This window comes from Malaclemys terrapin, chromosome 1 (genome assembly GCF_027887155.1).
Source record: "Malaclemys terrapin pileata isolate rMalTer1 chromosome 1, rMalTer1.hap1, whole genome shotgun sequence".
Taxonomy (NCBI): domain Eukaryota; kingdom Metazoa; phylum Chordata; order Testudines; family Emydidae; genus Malaclemys; species Malaclemys terrapin.
Genome location: NC_071505.1, coordinates 169,684,620 through 169,709,665, shown reverse-complemented (window position 1 = coordinate 169,709,665; position 25,046 = coordinate 169,684,620). Strand labels below are relative to the sequence as shown.

The following is a 25,046-nucleotide window of genomic DNA, read 5'->3' as shown; positions in this document are numbered from 1 at the left end:
ACTGACTCCTCCTGCGCCCTTGTGCCCATCCTTCCAGGTGCTAGTGCATCCCTCTCCCTAACATTTACATTGTGCTGCTCATCACCAGGGGCTGATCAACTGGGATCAGTGCTTCACCCCCCTCTGGTGACTCCAGCAGCACCTGTCCTTTCCCAACATGCCCGGCTGCTGTTTTGCCCCCTATAACTCTCTGCTCTGCCCCAGCGGGTTTGCAGGTTCTCCTGTTGGCAAGAAGCTTGATCAGCACCAAAGTGTGTGTGTGTGCGGGGGGGGGGGGGGGGTATAAACCATGGGAGGAGGCCTGGGGGGGTAATTTGGGGGAGGGCAGGCGGGAAAAGGAATTAGGAAGGAGAGGAGGGGGGCAGGAGCGGGGGGTAGGGCAATGGGGGAAGGAAAGGGAGCTGGGGCGGGGGAAGGGAGCTGGGGGGTGAGGGGGAATGAGGACGCGGGAGCTGGGGGAGGCGATCGGGACCAGCAGCGGGAGGCGGGCGCTGGGCGCGGAGAGGAACCGGCGGCTGCTGCGGGGGCTCAGGGGCCGCTCCCCCGCCCGGCCTGGAGGCGGAGCCGGGCCCGGCGGGGCGGGGCGGGTCTCTGCGTCGGGGCCGCGCCCGCCTCCCGGCGGTCACCGGAGAAGCAGGAAGGACTCGCGGAGCCGGGTGCGGCGGGGGGCTCCGAGTCCGGCTCTCGCTGCCCGCGGCCTCCGCTCGCCGCCGCCATGGCCTCGCTCTTCAAGAAGAAGACGGTGGATGGTGAGCGGGAGCGGGGGGTGTCCCTGTCCGTCCGTCTGTCCGTCTGTCTGTCTGTCGTCTCGTCTCGTCTCCCTCCGGGTCAGGGGCCTTGTTCCCGCGGGCCGCTTCCAGCGGAGCCTCCCTCCGTGTGTCTGTTCCGCAGGGGCGCGGTTTGGGGGGGCCCTGAGCGCGCCCCCCCCTACACACAGACACACACCACACCCCGGCCGGCGGGCTGGGGCTGCCCCGGGCCGGGCTCACACGGACTCGGTCCCGGGTGTGTGTCTGAGCAGAACGGGGCCGGGCTGTGAGATCGGAAAATAAGGGAAAGGGAGGTGCAACTCACACACACAACTATAACCTTGTGTGTGTGTGAGAGAGAGAGAGAGGGGGGGGGGGAGACACACGTACCCTCCCCACGTACTGGGAGCGTCAGGGACAGCTGATAAGTCAGTTACACGAGGAAGGAAGTCTGTAATAAAAGTGGAACTTTTTTTGCTCAGTACAGCTTGGGGAATATGTTTGCACGGTCTCTAAGAACATGGGGTGACTCTTAAGGGTGGTGCCTCGAGATAATACAGTTAGGTCGAACCTAAAGAGAACCGGGGGTGGTTGGTTGGTTTGTTGTCTTTGGGACCAAATATATATTTTAGCTGTTTGAAGTGATACAAAAATGTCTCTAACTTAAACAATCAGGAGAGCCATGGAAACAAGTTGCTCTGTTCTCTGAGAACACTTTTCTGTTTGTTTGCTGACGAGAAGAGCAGATAAACATTGCTACAGATTCAAAGAGACTGGTGTCTAGCTGTGAGCTCTTGGTGTTCTGTAGTTATCAAATCACGGTTTACTATCTGTTGTTTGTATATATAGATTTAAAGTGTTAATCTTGCTATTTTGGGGAATAAGTTTTACCGACAAAGTATTAAATCCAATGCAGAAATAAGAACGTCTTTTTAAATACATTACAAAAGGGCAGCTTAATTCCCCTCATAAGAACATTTTCTTGCATCATACATTCTCCAGTTGGCAGGTGGGCTTAATTGAAGGAGAGTTGCTTGTCAGTTATTAGCAAAAGTTTTGAAGCTGATTATGCAATACATTCACCTACCAAACCATGTGGAGTCTCACTCTAAAACAGGTCACAAAAGGTGATGCTTTGTGTATCAGCCAGTTGTATTTCATCAAGCAATGATTAGTATTTTCCATTTCTCGTCTGGAAGAGATTTTGGGCGCACAGCAGGGAGGAGTGCAGAAGTGAGTTTTGCCACCTTTTTGTTTGCTTTGATCATGAGGGCCAGTTCAGTCCCCGAGGGCCAGTTGCCAGCCTAGGGTTTCAGGAATGGAAAGTGCCTCAAACATGTCTATGGAATGCACCATACATTGGGCATGAAGGTGATATGAGCAGGTGGTATAGAGTTGTCCCTTTATGCTACCTGGTGATCTCTATATGCAAGGATGGGGGAGTTTCCGCTTTTCATCCCTTTTGTGCTTCTGGAGCTGGGCCAAGGATCTCACCCTTTGTTTTATTCCTCTGTGACAGTTTGCTGTTACAAGCTCTCATTTTCTATTGGATTCTTCATTTGCAGAAACAAATGAAAGTGCCTCTAGTTACTGTTTAATGCTAGTTACTATCGGTTGTCTATTGCTCTAGTTCTTTTAAAGTAGCTGAGAATCTCCTGTGGCAGAAGAAATATAAAGAAAATGAATCTGCTGACTTTTCCCCTGGCTTCTAACTTGTTTAAAATGCTAGTGCCTTTATTATATTTGGGTTCAGTTTCTACTCTGCAAGTTTTCTAACAATAGGGAAAATATTCCCTAATCTCATACATAAATATATTTGCATTACTATTTCTTCTCAGTGCTCTTAAACTCAACTATATATAGCATAGTTAAATTTTAAATCTCTTCACCTCCCTCCCCCTCCCCTTGGCAAAGTCCTCTCTTTAAAGTCTTTTTGACAGAGCTCATGCTTGATGCTTGTCTCTTGAATTGCTTCCGTTGTTTCTCTGGTGGGCCAAAATACATTGTTTTTATTGGTCAGTCTTTATTTTAATATATTGGCTGTCTACTCAATGTCCATTGAAAAGTGTTTCTTGAAAATGTTACTTGTGGGGTATTGGGAGCAGTAACATGACTAAAATCGCCCCTTTCACTATCACGTTTCTTTTCAGATAATTACTTCTTAGGCTTAAAACAATTCTCGAGCAGGAGTTTTTTGTGCAGTGTGTGTTCCTCTTAAGATTCCATTAAAATATTTTGTTGGAGCCTATTACTGCTGAAATAATTTCAGACTTAAATGGCTTGCAGTGTCTTTGCACATCTGGGAAGGAAGAATCTGAATTGCTATTCTTCTTTTTCCAGAAAGATTGATGTATGCTTTAAAATGAAGACTATGGCTGCAGTTTCTGCTTATTGTTCATGCTTTAGTCATCTGACAGTAATTGAGCCTGTCTAGATTGCATTTCACTTGTTACCCAAGTAAATGAGGAAAATAGCAGCATACTGAGACAAGTGTTAGTGTGCTTTTGTGGAATACAAAACCATGATGTAGACTTAATTATAGGAACATTATTTCCTGTTCAGACAGTTTTAAACATTTTTTAAATAGATGGCGGTTGCCCTGTCTTTACAATATAAACCTGAAAAGGGTTTCTGATTTCTCATCACAGCACAACTTTCAGTAACTTATTCATCTTTTTTTTTGTTACATTTAAATGTTTGAGTATGAAACAACAAATTCTATGTTCTTTATTATGGGGTTAAATCAGATGAAGAGTCATGTAAAGGGGCATCATTTCTGAATCTGTTTTCGAATCCAAACTTGTTTGCATGTCTTACAGTGCAAAAATCAGATAAGCATATAAATGTAATTCTTATAAAAATAGACTAGAAGAAGCCTTCTAACCACACCAAAAATCAACTGCTATTGGTAATTACATCATTCTAGTAATACACTATAGTATGTTAGGTATGCAAATTGAACTCTTGTGAATCTTGGTTCATATTCAAGCACTTTTTTTTCCTCTGTTAGGAAACCTAATAGTAAGTACTGGAGTTTAATGCTGACTTTTTTACTCTTTAGAATTCTGCAAAATTAGAGCAATATGGGAGGCTGCTTTGAGTATGAAGCCTATACCCAGGAGAGCTATTTGCCCCTCCAACAGCAGAAAGGGAGTTCTGCTTTAGGAATAAATCCCTCTGTACATTTTAATATTCACTCTAAGGCCTACGCAGCCTAACAAATGAAGACAAATCTTTAATGGAAGCTGAAATGACTGGTTCTATATCCTAAATTGAAATTTGCTTTTAATATATACACTGTATCAACTAAATTCCATAAGGCTTCTATGTAAACAATAGAATGAAGAAACTGTTCTCTTGCACCTACTGAAAGCAATTTGCACTATCCTGTCAGGAAGATAGTTAAGGTACTGTGTCTGCCCTCAGATGTCATTTTCTGTTCTTTGCAGGGGCAGTATACAAATGTCATCAATAGAGCATTTGTTTCATAAATGTCTTATATTAAGTGTGGTGTTTTGTTGTTATGCTGACCTTCGATTTCTGTATGCACATGCTAAAATTTCATGATCTGGGCTTAGGGCTTTGTATATGACAAAGTAATTCTATGACTAATCACATTTTGATAATCTGTTGGCAAATGGAATCATAGGACCCAATCCACTCATTGTGGAGTGCCTGCAACACCTTACAGGATTGGGCTTTTAATGAGGAGTGCGGAAGATTGACTTATATATGTTATTTGTCTAACTTTGAATGTGTAAAAATAGGTTTTTGTTTTGTTGTGTATGGTACACCTATACCCCAATATAACATGACCTAATATAACACGAATTCGGATATAACACAGTAAAGCTGCGCTCGGGGGGGGAGGGGGGGGCTGCACACTACGGCGGATCAAAGCAAGTTCAATATAACGTGGTTTCACCTATAATGTGGTAAGATTTTTTTGGCTTCTGAGGACTGCATTATATCAGGGTAGAGGTATACTTCACTACTGAAAGTGCCCATCCTTCTGGAAAGTGCTCGGGTACTGTGGTGAGAGGATGGTATAAAGATCTATATAGCTATTCAATACTACATTGGCACACCTATTGTTGATTAGGGGTAAAACATTCTAGTTTTTGTGGTGGTTGATGTGACAAAAGGGGCTTTTGTGGATGGATGCTAGTTTCTGATATTCTAAGGACATTGTTGACAGAGTATTGGAAAAGTAGTTTGTGTAGTTCAGTGCTAAATTTCTATACTTGCAGCTATGAGGAGTGTTTACTAAATTTAACCTTTATCCCAAATTTCCTTATTTTTGTTTGTTAAAAAGTAACTCTATGATTGTAAAGATTCTTAAATTACTGATATGTACTCAAAAGCAACTTCAATTTAAAGGTCGTCTAGAAATACATTAAGAAAATAAATCCTGACAAGGCAAGGGAAAGGAGCACTTCTCCATTTTCCCTTTGTGTTACATTTAGATATGCAGAAGGGGGTCTTAGGTAAAGCCCTAATGCTGAGTGCCTGTTGAGTCAGTTGACCAGGTCCTAGAAGGACTGTATGTCTTCCAAGTGTAAGTGTCATGGTAGTCAGAGAAACCCTAAGAGGTGCTTAGTGGGCTTTCTCAAACCTCAACCCCCATGGGTGCCAAAGTTGCAGACACACTCACCTGTTAAATTCCTTTAAACTTTACTTTACAGGAAAATTTAGCATTAAAGCAACTGCCTTGATAGGAATTCAATTTCCAGAACTTTCTCCTCAAAACAGATACAGAATGTGTATCTGTGCACTCCACCGCTGTACATCAATCTTCCTATGCCCAGATCCCCTCCTAAGGGTGAAACTAGTAAGAGGTAATTCAGTGACCAATCATTCACAGTCCATCCCCAGCTTCTCTAAAGCTGCTTAACAAAGGTGTGGATAGACATATCCAGAACTAGGTTCTGGATTGTGAGACCACTAACTTTTCCCATAATGGATCAATGAACAGCTGGGAGCAAAGCTATATTTTTGGGCGTGCTCTTAAACATTGTTCCTTTCCTGGCTGTCCTAATGACTGGGGAAAATTTTAGCTAAATTTTAAGTTAACCTTTGGTAAAGGATGTGCCTACCACTTAACGTACTGCTATATATTTGTTTAGGTTGGATTACTACCTTATAGAATTGCTCCTCTCAAAGAGGGTGTCAGGAATGGATAAAAGACTTGACCAGTTTTCAACCAATTCTGTGTCACATCTCTTGTGGCTTGACTTTTAGTTGAATAAGTGCAGCTATGTTGCATATGGGGAAGGGCAGGATTTTGGGGTGGTCTCTATGCACCTCAGTGAGGAAGGAGGTAAGCAGAGCCAGTGGATTCACATCTATGGAAGCTGCCTTCATTTTTCCCTGCTCTATAGAGAAGGTGCAACAGGAACCAATACTATTGCTCTGTTGAAGCAGCTCTGGAGCAGCTCCATGGTTATTCGGGGGGAGGGAGGATTCCTTCCCCCAACCCTATCATCCCAGACCTCATGGACCTCTCCACTGAATAGTTTGGCTACAGCAGCTAAGATAAGGAGGACTTGGCTCATATGGCTGTGAAATAGGAGTTACAGAGATGTGCTTTTCTGCATGGGGAAATTGTTCTTGACACTTCCTGCATGATTAAAAGAGACATGTTTATGGAATATAGGAGTCTGTTGTGCCAAATGCTTTTCTCAGTTACATTGGTACAAACTCCATTGAAGCCACTTAGGTTTCACTGGTATAAAAGGAGAACTTGGCCTATAGTGTTGAAATTTAAGATAGAATATAAATTTACATGTCTGAAATACGAACATCATTGCAGTAGGAGGCGCATGCTTTACTCTTATGATAAAAATCAAATTAATAAAGGGAACTGTTCTATCATCCAATAAATTGCAGATTTTCATTACATGTTTCAATACTGTTAAGCACTGGGTCTGAAAAATTATTTTACCAACTATAAATATTTCCTTTCCAGATGTAATAAAGGAACAGAATCGAGAGTTAAGAGGTACACAGAGGACTATAACCAGAGATCGAGCAGCCTTGGAGAGACAGGAAAAACAGCTGGTAAGTAGAACAGAGAATATTAATTTACCTTTTTAAAACACACAAGTGTTTGAAATTTAAATAAATGGCAAGAGTGTCTCATATCTAAATGAGTCTTCAAAGTCTTTCTGACTTTCCTCACTATCTACATTAGTTAACTTTTAGTGTTTCACCATTATACTTTAGGAGAAAGCCCTTTTGAAATCAAAAACTAACTTTAAAAAATTAAGGAAATTAATTAGGGAAGTGGATTGAACTGAAGAACTTGTGGATCTAAAGGTGGAGGAGGCCTGGAATTACTTCAAGTCAAAGTTGCAGAAACTATCAGAAGCCTGCATCCCAAGAAAGGGGGAAAAATTAATAGATAGGAGTTGTAGAACAAGCTGGATGAGCAAGCATCTCAGAGAGGTGATTAAGAAAAAGCAGAAAGCCTACAAGGAGTGGAGGATGGGAGGGATCAGCAAGGAAAACTACCTGATTGAGGTCAGAAAATGTAGGGATAAGGTGAGAAAGGCCAAAAGCCATGTAGAGTTGGACCTTGCAAAGGGAATTAAAATCAATAGTAAAAGGTTCTATAGCCATATAAATAAGAAGAAAACAAAGACAGAAGAAGTGTGACTGCTAAACACTGAGAATGGAGTGGAGGTTAAGGATAATCTAGGCATGGCCCAATATCTAAACAAATCCTTTGCCTCAGTCTTTAATGAGGAGCTTAGGAATAATGGCAGGATGACAAGTGGGAATGAGGATATGGAGGTAGATATTACCACATCTGAGGTAGAAGCCAAACTCAAACACCTTAATGGGACTAAATCGGGGGCCCAGATAATCTTCATCCAAGAATATTAAAGGACCTGGCACATGAAATTACAAGCCCATTAGCAAGAATTTTTAATGAATCTGTAAACTCAAGGGTTGTACCGTATGACTGGAGAACTGCTAACATAGTTCCTATTTTTAAGAAAGAGGAAAAAAGGTGATCCGGGTAACTACAGGCCTGTTAGTTTGACATCTGTAGTATGCAAGGTCTTGGAAAAAATTTTGAAGGAGAAAGTCGCTAAGGACAGAGATCAGTGGTAATTGGGACAAAGTACAACATGGTTTTACAAAAGGTAGATCGTGCCAACTCAATCTGATCTTCTTTGAGAAGGTAACAGATTTTTTAGACAAAGGAAACGCAGTGGATCTAATTTACCTTGATTTCAGTAAGGCATTTTATGTGGTTCCACATGGGGAATTATTAGTTAAATTAGAAAAGATGGGGATCAATATGAAAATTAAAAGGTGGATAAGGAACTGGTTAAAGGGGAGACTACAATGGGTCATACTGAAAGGTGAACTGTCAGGCTGGAGGGAGGTTATTAGTGGAGTTCCTCAGGGATCGGTTTTGGGACCAATCTTATTTAATCTTTTTATTATGAACCTTGGTACAAAAAGTGGGAGTGTGATAACACAAAGCTGGGAGGTATTGCCAATACAGAGAAGGACCGGGATATCATACAGGAAGATCTGGATGACCTTGTAAACTGGAGTAATAGTAATAGGATGAAATTTAATAGTGAAAAGTGCAAGGTCACACATTTGGGGATTAATACCAAGATTTTTTGTTATAAGCTGGGGACTCATCAGTTGGAAGTAACAGAGGAGGAGAAGGACCTTGGAGTACTGGTTGATCACAGGATGACAATGAGCCACCAATGTGATATGGCTGTGAAAAAAGCTAATGCGGTCTTGAGATGCAAGGCGAGGTCTCACCAGTGCCTTGTATAACGGTACTAAAACCTCCTTATCTCTACTGGAAATACTTCATCTGGAATACTGTGTGTAGTTCTGGTCTCCCATGTTTAAGAAAGATGAATTCAAACTGGAACAGGTACAGAGAAGGGCTACTAGGATGATCCAAGTATAGCGAAGTGAAGACTCACTGGCGTGGAACCAGTGGACAACCTCCTGCTGGTCATCTTGGGAATTAGCTCTTTCCAGCCTTCAGAGCACCCTCTGCCAGCAGGTGTCTCGCCTGCCTCAGGCCCTGTGTCCCTCCTGGATCCCTGTGCCCTTTTCCTCAGGGTTCTACCCCAGCAATACCTCCACACTCTGGGTCTCCCCTTCCAGGGGAACCCCCAACCCTCTACACCCACCTTGCCTCAGTGGCTACTGCCAGTCATCATCTAGCTCCCCGCTCACTGGGGCAGACTGCAGTCTGTAATGGCCACTCATCGTTGGCAAGGGGCTAGGACCAGCTGCCTCTGCCTATTCCCAGGGTGCACCTCTGTAGCCCCAGTACCTTCCTTAGGCCTGCAGCCCGGGGCGTTGCCAGGTTGGAGCTCCCCAGCTCCTTTGCTCTATTTCCCAGCACTGCTCCAGATCAGGTACCTTCCTCTCAGGCAGCTAGTCCTTCTCCCTCCAGGACTGGAGAGGGACTCCTCCAGCTCTTGGCCTCCAGCCCTCTTATCAGGGCCAGCTGGGCCCTGATTGAGCTGGCCACAGCTGTGGCTGCTTTCCCAATCAGTCTAGCTTGCCTGCTTTTAACCCCTGTTCTCCAGGAGTGGGGCAATTGTCCCACTACACCAAGGAATGGAAAACCTGCCTTATGAAAGGAGACTCAAAGAGCTTGGCTTGTTTAGCTTAGTCAAAAGAAGGCTGAGGGGAGATATGATTGCTCTCTATAAATATATCAGAGGGATAAATACTAGGGAGGGAGAGGAATTATTTAAGCTCAGTACCAATGTGCACACAAGAACAAATGGATATAAACTGGCCATCAGGAAGTTTAGATTTGAAATTAGACAAAGGTTTCTAACCATCAGAGGAGTGAAGTTCTGGAACAGCCTTCCAAGGGGAGCAGTGGGGGGAAAAAGACATATCTAGCTTCAAGACTAAGCTTGATAAGTTTATGGAGGGGATGGTATGATGGGATAGCCAAATTTTGGGAATTAATAGATCTTTGGCTATTAGCGGTAAATATGCCCAATGGCCTGTGATGAGATGTTAGATGGCGTGGGATCTGAGTTACTACAGAGAATTCTTTCCTGGGTGTCTGGCTGGTGAGTCTTGCCCACATGCTCAGGGTTTAGTTGATCGCCATATTTGGGGTCGGGAAGAAATTTTCCTCCAGGGCACATTGGCAGAGGCCCTGGGGGTTTTTCGCCTTCCTCTGCAGCGTGGGGCATGGGTTACTTACTGGCGGATTCTCTGCACCTTGAAGTCTTTAAACCATGATTTGAGGACTTCTGTAGCTTAGACATAGGTTAGGGGTTTATTACAGGAGTGGGTGGGTGCAGGAGGTCAGACTAGACGATCATAATGGTCCTTTCTGACCTTAAAGTCTAAGGCCTTGTCTACACTGGCACTTTACAGCGCTGCAACTTTCTCGCTCAGGGGTGTGAAAAAACACTCCCCTGAGCGCAGCAAGTTACAGCGCTGTAAAGTGGCAGTGCAGACAATGCACTCGCGCTGGGAGCCCAGCCCTGGTAACTACTCCCTTCGTGGGGGTGGGTCTCCCAGCGCTGGTGCCACGGCTACACAGCCAAGTTTAAAGCACTGCTGCAACAGCGCTTTACTGTTGCTAGTGAAGACATACCCTTAGTCTTCCTGACTCCCTAATAAGTCAGAAGCTGTGCTGTTTTTCATTATATAACCTGATTCTTTTTTGTCCAGTAGGTTAGTAAATTTGGGCCAATGTTTCATAACCTGTTTTAAAATATTAAAACATCAATTGCCCTATGGATGAATTTGTCTTGCAGAGCTCTTTGGCAGCAAGTGAATATACTGTTGACTCAGTAGCCCAGTATTAGTGCTTTGCATTACAATGTGAGTTGTTGGGAATTCTATCCCAGATATGACTCTTCCATGATAGATAGCGAGGGCCGTGAGCTTTGGAGGCAATGCTCTCAGTTCTTAGGTTAGAAAGCAGTCAGAAGCATGACTATAAGTCATTGAAGCTCATTTAAATGAACATCAGTGGTGAGGGTTTGAGAGGGAATATTAGGGCTTATCTTCACTAGGACACTTCATCATCCCAAAACACAACGTGACTTAACAACAACTGTAGACAAAGACAAGTGTAACATTATCACCTGGATGTAGTTATTCCTATGGTCTTCGTAGAATTTCCCTACAACCAGCTGACTTTATTAAACATAACTTCAATAACTCACTCATTGAACACTTGATTGTGAGAACATGTCCTTTAGTTTTATGTCCCCTCATACCTATACTGGTGGATATGTATGTCAAATTACATCCCTTGATAGATGACACACAAACTGTGTGGAAAAACTCAGTAACAGTCCACTCCCTGGTTTAGTGGTTAATAAGACATTGCCTCGTATGGTGGCAGGTCTTGTGAATATCAGTTTGGGCATGAGAAAAATTAGAGCACCTCAAAGATGACTATTCTTGGAAATTTTATCCTTTGCTAGGGATTTAAGATATGTCTGATAGATTGTGTAGGTGGTTAAGCTACCGTTATTTCTTTTAGTGCCTTGATTTCCGTAAAGAAATTGAAGCTTTGAATGCACTTGTGTCAGTAACTTGCTCCAGAAATATATTATTGTGTATTTTTTTTCTCTTGTGAAGGAAGAGGTGAAGAGAACAAGTCATTGAAAGACTCAATCTTCTATTGTTACCCTTGCTGCTCAGACTCTAAGGAATCTGAATTTTCAAAGCCTGGTACGCTTGTCATTTGAAAAGAGCAGGAAATTGTCAGTGAATCAGAACATTGTCCTGTAACAATGGTCTTTTGCTGCTACTTAAAAAGAGAGGCAAAGCAAATATTTTTTTTTAAAGTAGATGTTGCTCTGTGATAGCATTGTTACAATTATTTTCTATTTTTATATTTATATCTTTACTTGGACAATGTGGACAGTTTTGATGTCTGATCAGTATTGTATCCTGCTTACTATACTGTTGACTTGCTGAATTTAGAGTAGTAGTAACATGTGATTGGCTGTAATCAACTGGCTTAAAATTTCTTCATAAATACAAGAACTGTGGATTAATCTTTTACTTTCAGAATTAGTGTTAATTATGAATACATCAGCCATATAGCAACTTGATTCCCTGGCACAGATTCAATTTATAATTAATAGTTTAGTAATACTTGGCATTTACAGTATATAATGTTTCATCTTGAAAGTGTGCTTTTCATACCATAATGAGATATATGGACTACAAGAACTACTGTATTTAACTGGGAAAACTAGCGCTTCCTAACATTTGCTATTATCACACTTGGAAATCTGTGTCCAAAATATGCATTCCCATGTCACTCTTATCTTAAACACCTAATATTGGTGTTGTATTTCAAAAGCATGATAGTTTCAGACACATTTTGAGCACCCTGTAAAGTGCCCTCATCTCTTATATATTGGCTACAAAAACAGGATTACCATTCCATTTCATGCCCACAATACTTTTCTATTGATCTCATGTATGTCACTTGCACGCCTGTATTTTTTCTGATAAAATTGCATCTCTTTCCAAATGTCTCATGAAATTTAGTTTTGTCAAAAGAAAAAAAAATGGGGGGGGGAGGGTGTCTGAAGTAATTTCTGCCAACCTAATGTACCAGTCTCAAAATATTATCTTCCTACAATAGTTCAGTATTTATAGTTATTTCTTACACATGAGGTATCTCCTATGGTTGCAAGATGTTGTCTCTACCCTAGTGGTAAAACCAAAGCAATTAGTCAGTTAACATTTGCTTTTGGAGCATCTCCAGCAGCCTTGCAACTCTCTTGCTGTTGGTTCCTCAGTGTCTATATGCTGTAGTCTGGTGGCCACTATTTACTATCACAGAGCAATTGGCTATGCTTCATAGCAGACTCCTAGACATCTGTTGCATTCAGGGGAGAGTAAAGCACCTCTCTTTTTCTGGCAGGTGCTTTCCCACCAACAGCTGTCGTGCTGTTATTGCACATAGTTTTACTTATTGCTTATTCCCCGAGAAAAGGTTGTGTCACAATTGTGACACATGAATTGTATATGTTCAGTCAGTAACATTATGGCAAATTAGAGATGAACCCTATTTTTTTCTCTTCAATAAAATGCTTGGTATGAGGATTTTATATAGTGCTCAAATTGATCATCATGTTCTGTGAAGAGCTGTTAAGTCAGGGGTCCAAAACTTTCCTTGCCTCCATTAGATTAATTAGTCTTGTATTCCCTCCCCATATTGGTTATTGAATTATCTGGGCATAGGCTTTGCCTAGACTAGGATTTAGGGTGTGATGTTAGTTTGTGGCACTGTAGACAAGGCACACTGCATTTATTATGTGCTAAGATGATTGAGTTAAATCCTGAGGGGTGGGGGAAAGCTTGGACTTCAATTGTTTCACAGGTTACTTCATGTAATCTGCCTTCCAAGAAAATAAAACTCCATAATCTTTAAGGAGAGGTGCTAAAGGGTAATGTTTTTCTGGGACCTACAACCTGTCCAAGTATGCTCTGTTGCTTATGTGGCCACTAGGCTGCAGCAGGTGAATGCAAGAGGAGGGTCTAAGGGTATGTCTACACTGAAATTAAACACGTGCAGCTGACCTGTGTCAGCTGGCTCAGGCTCAGAATACAGGGCTGTTTGATTGTGGTGTAGATGTTGGGGCTCAGGCTGGAGCCTGGGCTCTGGGATCCTTGCCCCTTGAAGGGTCCCAGAGCTCTGGCTCCAGCCTGAACATCTACGGTAACTCCTCACTGAACGTTGTAGTTATGTTCCTGAAAAATGCAACTTTAAGTGAAACGATGTTAAGCGAATCCAATTTCCCCATAAGAATGAATGTAAATGGGGGGGGGGGGGGGGGGGGTTTAGGTTCCAGGGTAACTTTTTTTTTTTTGGCCATACAGTACAGTACTATAGTTGGGAGGTGCCCCTCCCCCCCTTACCCCACACAGGCACAGCCCACTGGCACTGTAGACAATGAGGCAGGCAAGGAGGCTGAAGGTGCTGTAGGCTAGGAGAAGCACATTGCGCAGCGGCAGCTTCCCCTACTCTGCAAGCACCAGGGGCGGGGGGCTCAACCCTCGGCCCACCCACACCACCCCTTCCCCCAAGCCCCCACCCTTAACCCGCCTCTTCTCCCCCCTCCTCCCCCTTTACTCCACATGCCATGTCCTTGCTCCTCCCCCCTGCCTGTGGCAATCAGCTGGCTTGTGGCGTTCAGGAGGCGGGGGAGGGAGGGGAACATAGGTGCCGACTCCATGGGAGCTCTGGGGCTGGAGCACCCACGGAAAAAAATCGATGGGTACTCAGCATCCACCAGCAGCTCACCGCCCCCCCACTCCAGCTTACCTCCTCCGTGAGTGCGCCGCCCCGTGCTGCTTCTCCCCCTCCCTCCCAGTGCTTGCACCGCGAAACAGCTGATTTGCAGGGCAGGGCGGGAGGAGGGGGGAACGCGGTGCACTGGGGGAAGAGGCGGGGCCGGGGTGGGGATTTGGGGAAGGGAGGGGTTGGGGTTAGGGCAGGGACCTCGGAGGGGGTGGGCACCCACCGGCGCCGGAGAAAGTTGGCACCTATGGAGGGGAAGCCTGCGCACTGAGTCCTCGCTCCTCCCTCCTGAATGTCGCAAGCCAGCTGATTGCTGTGAGCAGGAGGTGGGGGGGAAGAGGAGGAGGAAGACGCTGATCCGTGGGGTCTGCCGGTGGGCAGAAGGCACTGGGGGGGGGGCTGCCAGCAGTTCACAAAGCAGGCAGCCAAACGATGTTATAGCGAAGCATTGCACAACTTTAAATGGAGCATGTTCTGTAATTGAGCAGGGATGGAAGATCGAAACAACGTTAAGCGAGAGGACGTTAAGTGGGGAGTTACTGTACAATGCAGTTAAACAGCTCCATAGTCCAAGTCAGCTAACATGGGCCAGCCTCATGTGTTTAGATGCAGTGGAGGCATACCTTTAGATTCTCCCACTCCCAGCATCCCAGAGCCCAGGCTCGCCCAAGCCTGCAGTTCTACACAACAATGAAACAGCTCCACAGCCTGAGCTCTGTGAGCCCAAGTTGGCTTGATGAGCCAGCCATGGGTTCCTCTTTGCTGTGTAGATATACCCTAAAAGACCAAGGAGGAGATGAGTTGACAGTGGCACTGGTCGTGGTTAGTTCTTAACATGTATATTTATCAGCCTGTAAACTAAAGGATCTCTCATAAAAGTACACTTTAACTCTCTGTATATGACACCATGTCAGAATGCACAAGTAATATCTACCTCTATGTAAAAAATGGTATGTCAGAGAAGTGCACATTCCCACAGTATAACGTGAGTTATTCTTTTAGTGATAGAGTATTGTCATCTATTAACTTTTTTTCTTACTATAGACTTCTGCTAGAAAGGGAAATATTCTTGCATCATTTGTCAATTCCTTCATTCTCAAAGAAGAGGGTTGTGAACGTGTGGTTAATTTATCCAGTCTAGCATTTATTAAAAAGTGTTTAGTTGTATAACTTTACAGAATTCTTGTTCACTTAATGTGAATCTAAAAACTACTTTCCTTTCTAAAAATAGGAACTGGAAATAAAGAAAATGGCAAAGACTGGTAACAAAGAAGCCTGCAAGGTTCTAGCAAAACAGCTGGTGCAACTGCGAAAACAGAAAACTCGAACCTATGCTGTTAGTTCAAAAGTCACCTCCATGTCAACTCAAACGAAAGTGATGAATTCCCAGATGAAGATGGCAGGAGCTATGTCAACCACAGCAAAAGTGAGCAGTTAAATGTAATTCATGTTCATGGACGCTTTCATACTGAAACTCAAATACAATAGGTAGCTTGCAAAAGTCTTGACAAGTTCAATGTTACCTTGTAAAAATTAGCTGGAGATAAATGTATTGTGTAATACTACATTTAGCAGCGAGATGTTTACAGGGCAAATATTAATTCTTGTTTTGAAAAACACTAAATTAGCCATTCATATCTTGCTGGTCAATATCTGCTATTTAAACTAGAAGGCTCTCACACAGATGACTTATATCCTCTTTGTCATAGCCCAGAAAGCTGTTCAGTGTTAGTGTCTGGGTAATAATTAAAATGGATCCAGTAAGTCTTGATACAGAGGGTAATTACAGTAGACTAACAAACAAATAGCTTTTCATTATGCAGTGTCTCGCCTGTAAATTTTGTCTGTCATGTAACTGCTTCTAGTGGATAAAGCCAAAATAGGGTAGACTGATTCTAGAAATCAAGGCAGTATGTCACCCAGCTTTATGACTTGTGTGAAAATGAGGCATTACTTTCTGGCTGACACTTCTAAATGGCTTAGTGATCTAGAATTCTCCTTCATCTTCACCCTCTGCACACCAAGGAAATTGTGTTAAATTGTTTTGCTTCTTGTCTCATAAAACTAATGCACTGTAATTTGATTTGATGCAGGAAGTAGCTGCTAGGAAGACTTTGCTCTTAAAGGGCCACTATGAACAATGTTCTTTTATAAAAAATAGTTTAAAAAAAACAACAGTTCAACCATCTAAAGCTGTGGCTGTGCAGTAGGCCTTTTTTCCTGCAAGAGATGGTACAGCTGACTCCTTGATCAAGTTAAACAAGACAGTTTATGCTAGCACGCACCTTCTTTCTCTCCTGTGCCCTCCTTGCCCATCATTCATACAACAGCTTCACATATGTGAGGAAGTTAATCTTGCTTTTTAGAACTATCACATCTCTCTCTAGCTGAGAGTTGTTCTCTCTGGGCTGTTATCCTTGGAATGTTTTGGATTAAACTTCTTAAAGCAAACAGTGGTATAATCACAGTGGTGGAACAGAATCAGTAGAAATGTCAATAAATACAGATCTTAACAGATTTGAAAAAAAAATGAAGCAGGTTCGTCAGTGGGCTATGAAACATGACTGGTATTGAAGGAGAATTAACCATTAGGTGGCCAAAATAACTTAACTGTTTTTCAGTTAATGCAGTAAAAAATACAGAACTAAAAACACTGACTTAATTTTGGAGCCATAGTGTTCTCTAATCCATACCAAGATCTACAGGCATACAACATTCCATTAAAATCGTATGCAACTGACTATCTAGCTGCCTTAACAAATGAGATGAGTAAGCAATTTCCAATATCTTGTCCATAAATTTATCTGTAAATAGGACACTGGATTTTACTGTCTATAAAACTCAAGCACACCCTTCTCCGATTGGAGAATATTTTCCCCTCAGAAAAAATGTATTTATATCCACTGACAACCCTTTAATTGGAAAAGAAGAACAAAAAGCTTTGTTTTCTCAAGTTAAACAAAATTAGAAATGAAGGCAGACACATTTCCCTTAAAGACTTCAGTTTTAAGTTTCTAATATATCACTGATATCAATTATTAATGTATCCTTTTAAACTAGTTTTCCATCTGTTCCTAAAGTGTATGTAGCACTTCCTACGAAGAGGCTACTTCCTTTATTTTTTGCACATACAGGATATCACAATTTAGTGTTTGACATGGAAGCTGCTTTGTGGTGACAAAATACCATAGCTCTATATTAATGAATCAAAAAGGAAGTAGTATTGGATGAATGTGTTTTTTTACACACCTGTGGTAATCAGTGCCATGGAGTTTGGTAAAATATTATGTTGTGTAAGATTTAGTAGTGTGTGGCAGAGGTTTTCTAAGCGATACCAAGTGTTCAACCTGTACTATTAACCTTTGAACACCCTGGCATTTGCCATTAGGAGAAACTTCATACTTGCTACTACATTATCCTATATGGAGAAACATCATAATGACTTCATGCCCTCTTCCTGGTGGTGGTTGATGAGTGTTCTTAACTTGCTTTAAACATTATTGCCATTTCCATCTGTCTGACAACAATTAGTTGCCTAATTATGGAACTTTACTCCTCCTCCCCTATGCTCATCCTGCAAGCCAGAAAAGTGACCTTAAATTAAGAAAAAAGTCTAGCTTGTTGTTTACACTGCACTAGTCAGAGTAGTAGATTTTATTAATTACTAGACAAGGGACCAATTGAGGATTCCATATGCACCCAAAGCTCCCACTAAAGTAGGAGTCTAGATGGGCAAAGCATGCAGAACCTGGCCCCAGGTTTGTTAGACTAGAAATCACTTAACTTTGCCTAGCATAGTCTGTGTACTGCACAAATTTGTGCAATTTTATGATCAATATTCTCTAAATTGTTAGACAATGCAATCTGTTAACAAGAAGATGGACCCTCAAAAGACATTACAAACTATGCAGAATTTCCAGAAGGAAAACATGAAGATGGAAATGACTGAGGAAATGAGTAAGTTATGCGTTCTAGTAAATAATTTCAGCAAGCATTGACACTATCGGACAACTAAACCGGGTAGGCACACCTTAATCACACTTCTGCGTATTACTAACAACACATGAGATTACTATCAGTAAGCGATGATTGATTAAAGGGAAAAATATTTCACTTTCTGCATGGTTACTTTGGGTATTTAACAGTACTGTGTGTATAGTTGTATGAAAGACCTGTAAAAATGAGAACAGAAAAATTGAAAGAGGCACAGAGAGAGAGTTATAAAACAATTGTAATACCTAATGCTACTACTACTTGAATTGACTAAACCGAGGGAATATCCTTTTAACCTAACAATTAGAAATTCAGATCCTGGGGAAGAACTAGAGATGGCATACTGTTTTTCACGGATAGTAGAAACTTCACGTCAGCAAGTGCCATGGGGAGTTTCTGCTCTTGTGCAAGGAAAGAGAAGCAATAGCACAAGCTCTTCTGCTTTTTGAGAAGGGACAAAAGACTAGAGTGCAACAGTAATATGTAGTTAACAAATATATTTGCTCTTGTTTACAAAGATGATGATGTACTGGACATGAGAATTCTAGAAATGAAGAAGAATTTAGTGTTGGCATACAGCTAAGCAACTCCGCCATCTAGTCTGGAGTTATGACTGATCTTTAGGATTAAATTTTAAAGTTTTGGGCTTGCCCTGTAGATGTTTGTGTGTACCCTGATCTGTAAGTGAGAATAGTTGAAGGCCTCTCACTTGTAGCAGTCAGGGTTATGTAGAACTTGTAAAGTGTTTTGGGTGGAAGGGCAGGAGTCCTTAGAACTATCCTTCCAGCAACTGACTTCTACATATAAAACGATAATGGACAAAATAGTGGTATAAAGCAGTCAAGCACAGCCTGGAACCCCATCCGCCCACTGACACTGGGTACGAGGAGCCACCCTTTTCTCTGTATTACCACAATGGCTTATTAACTTGTTTGTAATTGTAAGTGTTAGTGATGCCACACTGGTCTTGCTACTGGCTACTGTTAACACAGAATTCTTCTCACCCTAAAATCTGCCACTGCTTTGCCTCTGCTGGGGGAAATGTGCAGAATTTTAAAAATTATACTATGGTGTGAGGCATCGATGCACCAACCCCTTAGTTGGATTTCTGCAATTTTGGGGAGCGGGGAGAGAAACGAGGTCTTTCAGGGGGATGTGGAGGGTTTTTTTAAATTGGTTTGCTTTTTAAATCTAACAAAATTCTGAAACTAAATCCTTTCTGAAAAATAGTGAAATCAAACCTCTGTGTAAAGTGCTGGCACATTAATGCCTATTGCAATTGTTAGCACTACTTCAGGGGCAAGATTTTAAAGTGCAGAGGTAGGCAGAGCACTCCTGGGTTGCCAGCATGTGGTGCTAGATGATGCAGTGCTGTTTTGCAAATGCACACAGTGTACATTCCTTTCTCTTGCCGTCTCACTTAGTGATACTACTGCTGCATGCTAGGATTGTAGAACAGTGGTTTTTAGTTATTCTCCCACTTATTCTGTGAACACTAATCTTTCTGTACTAATGCAGCTCTGGTTTTTATTTTCCTTCCTAGTTAATGATACCTTGGATGATATCTTTGAGGGCTCTGATGAAGAAGAAGAAAGCCAGGATATTGTGAACCAAGTGCTTGATGAAATTGGAATTGAAATCTCAGGAAAGGTATGGAGAAATGTTCTTTAGGGTAGGGTCAAACACCTTCCTTTATTTTTATTTTTTTAAATATGTCATCCTAACAGCTTTCATTTTGTAGTTCTATGCTAGAAGTCAAATTGTCACAGTGCGTATTGTTTTTACTTAGTGAAGTTTGTGTTTCTCTTTAATAGATGGCCAAAGCACCATCTGCTGCCAGAGGCTTACCATCTGCATCAGCATCAAAAACTACCACCATTTCAGATGAAGAGATTGAACGGCAGCTCAAAGCTTTGGGAGTAGATTAGCCTGACGACAATATACAGCCTGCCTTCTAACAATTATTCAACTACAGACAGATGTAAAATGTGCACATTTTCAATACAACTAATGTACTTTGGTTTAAAAGGAGAACTGAAGGCTTCAGAAATAAGCTGATTCACCCCAAAAAAGGCTTATTTCTTGCCAGAGAACCATTATCAGTGGCACTGAATTCCTAAAATTGTTTGAAAAACTGCTTTATCAGATGACATGAATAGATAACTTGCATGTGGGATTCTTTTGAACACCAGATTGAGATCTAGGGTAAAGGGTACATCCATTTACACCAGGTCTGAATTTGGGTTGTGTTGCATTCAAGATTTATCCCCACAACTTAGTTGCTTGAGCAGCACTGGCTTTTTTTTAATTTACAAAATGTCGGCTGGCAAGCAGACTTGGAAAAATAATTATAATACAAGATTTTCATCTGTTTAGCTTTTTTGAAATTGTCATCTTATGACATTTATTTCTCTAGATAATATTTGGTGTTTATAAAATCACTACACGTGGAAAGTTCTTAGAATATTTTATGATCTTGTCTTTACAATTGCTTTCAGTTTGAAAAGGGATAACCTTTTTCTTTTGGTGAGAGAGAACCTTGACACTAGTAAGTGTAGGCAATTATAGCTTTGTTTTTCCGGTGTCTTTAGTAAAATTGAGTTGATTCATTCTTAGATAATTGTACTACTTACTGAAGGGTATGGGTGCAATCCAGCTCTTATTGACTTCAGTGGAAGAGGCTTGAACTAAATATTTTTAGTGAATATTTTGCATGAAAGGCACTGAATAAACTGTACTGTAACATAGCTAACTTCAACAGAATTGTTGTGCCTTTGTGTATATAAAACCTTGCTTATACCCTCCTGATTTTTCAAAATTGTATTAATTGTTAAAGAGTGAAGTAACTACTGTTAAGGCAGTTATTGCCAGGTACAAAATATTCTGAAAAGTCCCATCTACACTTGATAGCAGTCCATGCTGAAGGTCATATATAAAGTACTTCAGCATTTGGAAAAGGAATCTTGCCTGAAATCTCATGTGTATATATTTTACAGTACTTATCCCCTAATAAGAACTGTTTAAAGATACAGTAGTGTTTACAAAGGTACATGTTGGCAAGTGAAATCTAAATCTTATCAGAATGACTTGGCTGTCTTATGCCTATGATTACTCCTTTTAGGTTAAAAAAATGCTGGGTATTACATTGTACAATAGAAGGTATGGTTAGACAAGTGATTTGGATTACAGTATAATAGGAACAAGCTCAGATTCTAAGGTTTTCCAGTCTCTGATCTGTATCATCATCAGGTCCATAGAATAGCAGTGGCTTTAAGGGGAAGCCATTTAATTAGAGTGCTTAGTCTCTAAGTGGGGAAGCAAGTCCTGAGTGGGATTGCTATTGTCACCTCTGCCAACGCAGGATTGAGCAGGGAAATAAGTTATAATCATCAGTTTGTGAGCCCAGGTCTAGGTTTTGGTGTAGAAATACAGAATGGTGTTCTCACTAGAATACATGGGGCCAAACCATGCATTTGGAATGTGCAAGTGTACATAATACACACATACACTCCTGACACTTGGGGTGAATTTTCTTTTACAATTTATTTTGTAAAAATCTAATAAAAGCTTTTATTCCCACAATGGCTGTCCTGATGGTGGGGTCTTGCATGTAAGTTATCTAATAATGGACTTCATAATCTTTTGTGACGTTATCACTTAGTAGAGATATTAGTTGTGAATTCCATCAGTTTTTTTTTTTTTTTTAAATTTGATTGTTACTAGTGCTGGTGGGGGTGGGGAGGCTTCTGCACACACTGAACCTTAGCACTAGCTTGTTGGGCTTAGGTTGACCACATGTCCTGGTTTTTGGGACTTTCTTATATAGGCGCCTATAACCCCTCCACCCCCTGTCCCGTTTTTTCACAGTTGCTATCTGGTCACCCTAGTTGGGCTAAAAAAAAAAAAAAAAGTAGCTGAAAACTGCTGACCCTACTCTAGTCCCCCTCCCCTCTTCACTGTTTCATCTTCCCCCTCCCACAACCCAACCCTGCCCAATTTATTTTTGCTGCAATCAGAGCAAAGGTTATGGCTGTAAGTATTAGAAACTGTGCACTTAAATACAATTGAAACAGCAGTGAAAATGGTCATTTGGCAAAGCAAAAACCAGTATTCCTTGCTTTGGGCTTGATATTGCTATGTGCCCCATATTTCATCAACCATTTGTCTACAATGCTCCTTCACTGTTTAAAACAATCTCTCAAATTGTTTAATTCAAAGCTCAGTTGCTTTTATCATTAGTCAAAGTGGGTGAGGTAATATCTTGTATTGGTAGTGGCACCCTATTACAGCTTACTGGAGAACTTCTGTCCCACCACAAAGTTTAATATAAACTGTTAAAAGGCATCACCTTAGCCTTACAAAGGGAAATATTAGGAGCCAAGAATACGTATGACCTGTAAGGGTGGGAGGGAAGGGTAAGATACAGCCTGCATAAGTCAAATGCATATGGCTATCTTAAAACTGCAGCTGCTTGTCCCCCAGGTTTAAAGGATCAGGTATCAGAAGAGCATTCTCAGAAGGATGCCTGGAAGAGGGTGAAACCAGACGAGTGATCAGTAGCTTCTAGAGATAGGGTTGAACTCCTCACCTTCCTGAGGGTCATGGATCTAGGCGTAGGACATCTTAAGGCTGTCAATCTGGTGGTCTGAAGTGTGCCCTATTGTGCTAATGTTTCTGTAACCCAGATGTTTTCGGACAAGCTGCTTGCTGTAGTTAACCGTTCACTATTCCATTATGTGAAAATGGCACAGTGCCTGGTTTCATTTGTTTTGCCATGCTTTTGAAAGTGTCCTTTACCCATAATCACTCTTGGAGGACAAGAGCATCGGGGTAATGACTGCTGATGCATTTACTGTAGCATGCAAAAAAGATTAGCTGCTCCACTCTGTTGCCACCTAAAGTAAAATCAAAATACTATCACAACCAAACAAATGTGGACAGTTACATTTGGTATTACAAGTTATTTGAACAATGCTTTATTTTTGGCAAAGAGTAGGATTACAGTTTTTCATAATAACCCTTTTTAAACAGGCAAATAATTTAGAAAATAAATAAAATCTAAAACTATACCATATTGCAAGTTTGACTACATATGCATAATACACCACAAGAAACTTCAAACAAAGAAACAAAAAGTAACCAACGAATAAAATTACAAGTCATCGCCTTCGTTTCGCTACTCTTTCCAATGTTTGTTTTTTTTCTTACAAAGTGCAGTTCTGTCCTGTGGTTGGTGGTGAAGGCTGAGGCTTAATCCCAGAAAGTGCACTCTTGCTTTGTAAAGTAGTGACTGATCTGTGTTTGTGTTGTGATAGTCTGGGGGTTAGAATAGTTCAAATCCTGTATAAAACATGCATTAGCAAGGGGGAGAGGGATATTCTCCCCCCCCCCTTAGTTTTAATTTAGAATTCTCTCCTAGGGAGAAAAATAAAAGCAATAATGCAGTTTATTCATAACGATATATTTTCTTAATACAGGAGACTATATTCCTTAGTTTAACATGCCTAGGGCCCCTTCTTGGCTGTGCTTATGTATTATTTAAAGCACACCAACATAGATATGTTCTACGTGATATACACTCACCTTAGTGACCTCAAATATTATAATCTCTTTCTGGATCTATTATCTAGTCATTTTCTAAATCACCATCACGCCTGCTTCATAAAAAATTTGTTTTGTATTTACCATTACCACTAATGTGCATTTCTGTAATTTTAGTCCTGGGAAAAAGCTTGAAATATGTACACATTAATTAGTATCACTGTAACAAATAATGGGAGCAATGTTGCTGCAATGATCACGGGACTACCTGTCCCTTGAGTGCTGAAGTCACATTATTCCAACTCCCCTCAGTCCCTGGCTTCCTGGGGGGTGGAGCTATGAAATCATTTTGTCAGCTCTGCAGGACAGGAGAAGAGAGGACTAGAAATAATGATTTCTGCCTGTTCTTTTCTAAACCTCATTCTCCCCAGGGGAAAATGAGGTTATACTTGTTTTGATTTAACTAGGTTTAAAGCATTTAGAAAGTCAGCAAGACTTTCTGTAGCCTTTGGCAATCAGTGTAAAGGAAATGCCATTTCTGCTCAGCACCTGTCTAAATGGATTGGCTGTGTATTGAGAAATGTTACGCATTAGCGAAGGTGTCAGTACCTCAAGGGTCTTAAAGCTCATTCTACCAGGGCTAAGGCAGCAGCCAAAATGCCTCTCTAATGTTTCCATCCTAGAAATCTGCCAAGCTGCTACCTGGAGTCCTGGCCTCCCAATTACATAGCAGTTCTCTTTTGACCAAGCAGCTACATTCGATGCTCCCTTTGGGAGGGCAGTTCTGCAGTCCTTGCTTAATAGAACTCAATACAACCCCATGAGGGTGGGCTACCAGCTAGACTCCACAAGAGGGAAGATGTAGAGGCCTCTTTAAAGAAAGGCTGTTTGCCAGTAAGCAGTTTTTTAAGATGGGTACCTGTCTCAATTACCTGGTCACTTTCCACAGAGTTCAATGATGCTGAAGTTTAGCAGGAAGACCAGCCACTGATCACGCAGCCTCCTCCCTCAGCTCTAAATGTTTGGTGCCGGGAAGGGGCATTTCGGTGATCCCAACAGTTGTTGCTTTTCTAGAAGGTTTGTGAAGCTCATTGCTGTTTGGGGAGTGAGGGGCACATCACACAAGTGTGCATATCACACAAGTGTGCATGTGCAGTCAACATTTTCACACACTACAGTACCAGTAAGTAACTTCTTTGTAATTAACACAAAGGATTTCATTCCAGATCTTTTGGACAAAATTCACATTAACTAGTGAGCATATTGTACTTATGGTGCAATTTGTAACACATTAATCAATTAATGCAGATTGAATAGTTGACAGCTAAGCAACAGTCTCCCCTGCACAAATACATATAGTAACAATGTTTCCAATCTTTTACATTAAGATAAAGCCCACTGAAGATATTACAGTTAAAATTGACTAACTTGTAAAGGAAACAAGTGTTTCTGTTCAGACTGAC

The 25,046-nt window shown here is 41.5% G+C and overlaps 1 protein-coding gene across 1 annotated transcript; it reads left to right on the top strand.

Moving 5' to 3' along the window:
• Positions 1-607: 607 nt before the first annotated feature.
• CHMP2B (charged multivesicular body protein 2B) lies at positions 608-21,624 on the top strand. Its single transcript, XM_054046846.1, has 6 exons — positions 608-749; positions 6,718-6,809; positions 15,281-15,475; positions 17,904-18,006; positions 19,586-19,692; positions 19,857-21,624. Exons 1-6 carry the CDS (start codon positions 716-718, stop codon positions 19,968-19,970), a joined length of 645 nt encoding a protein of 214 aa, XP_053902821.1. The 5' UTR covers positions 608-715; the 3' UTR covers positions 19,971-21,624.
• Positions 21,625-25,046: the final 3,422 nt, after the last annotated feature.

Coding starts and splice junctions, on each gene's coding strand:
- CHMP2B (XM_054046846.1), top strand. CDS start 716: ATGGCCTCGCTCTTCAAGAAGAAGACGGTGGATG. Junction 750..6,717: donor CAAGAAGAAGACGGTGGATG/GTGAGCGGGAGC, acceptor TTTCCTTTCCAG/ATGTAATAAAGGAACAGAAT. Junction 18,007..19,585: donor GGAAATGACTGAGGAAATGA/GTAAGTTATGCG, acceptor TTTCCTTCCTAG/TTAATGATACCTTGGATGAT.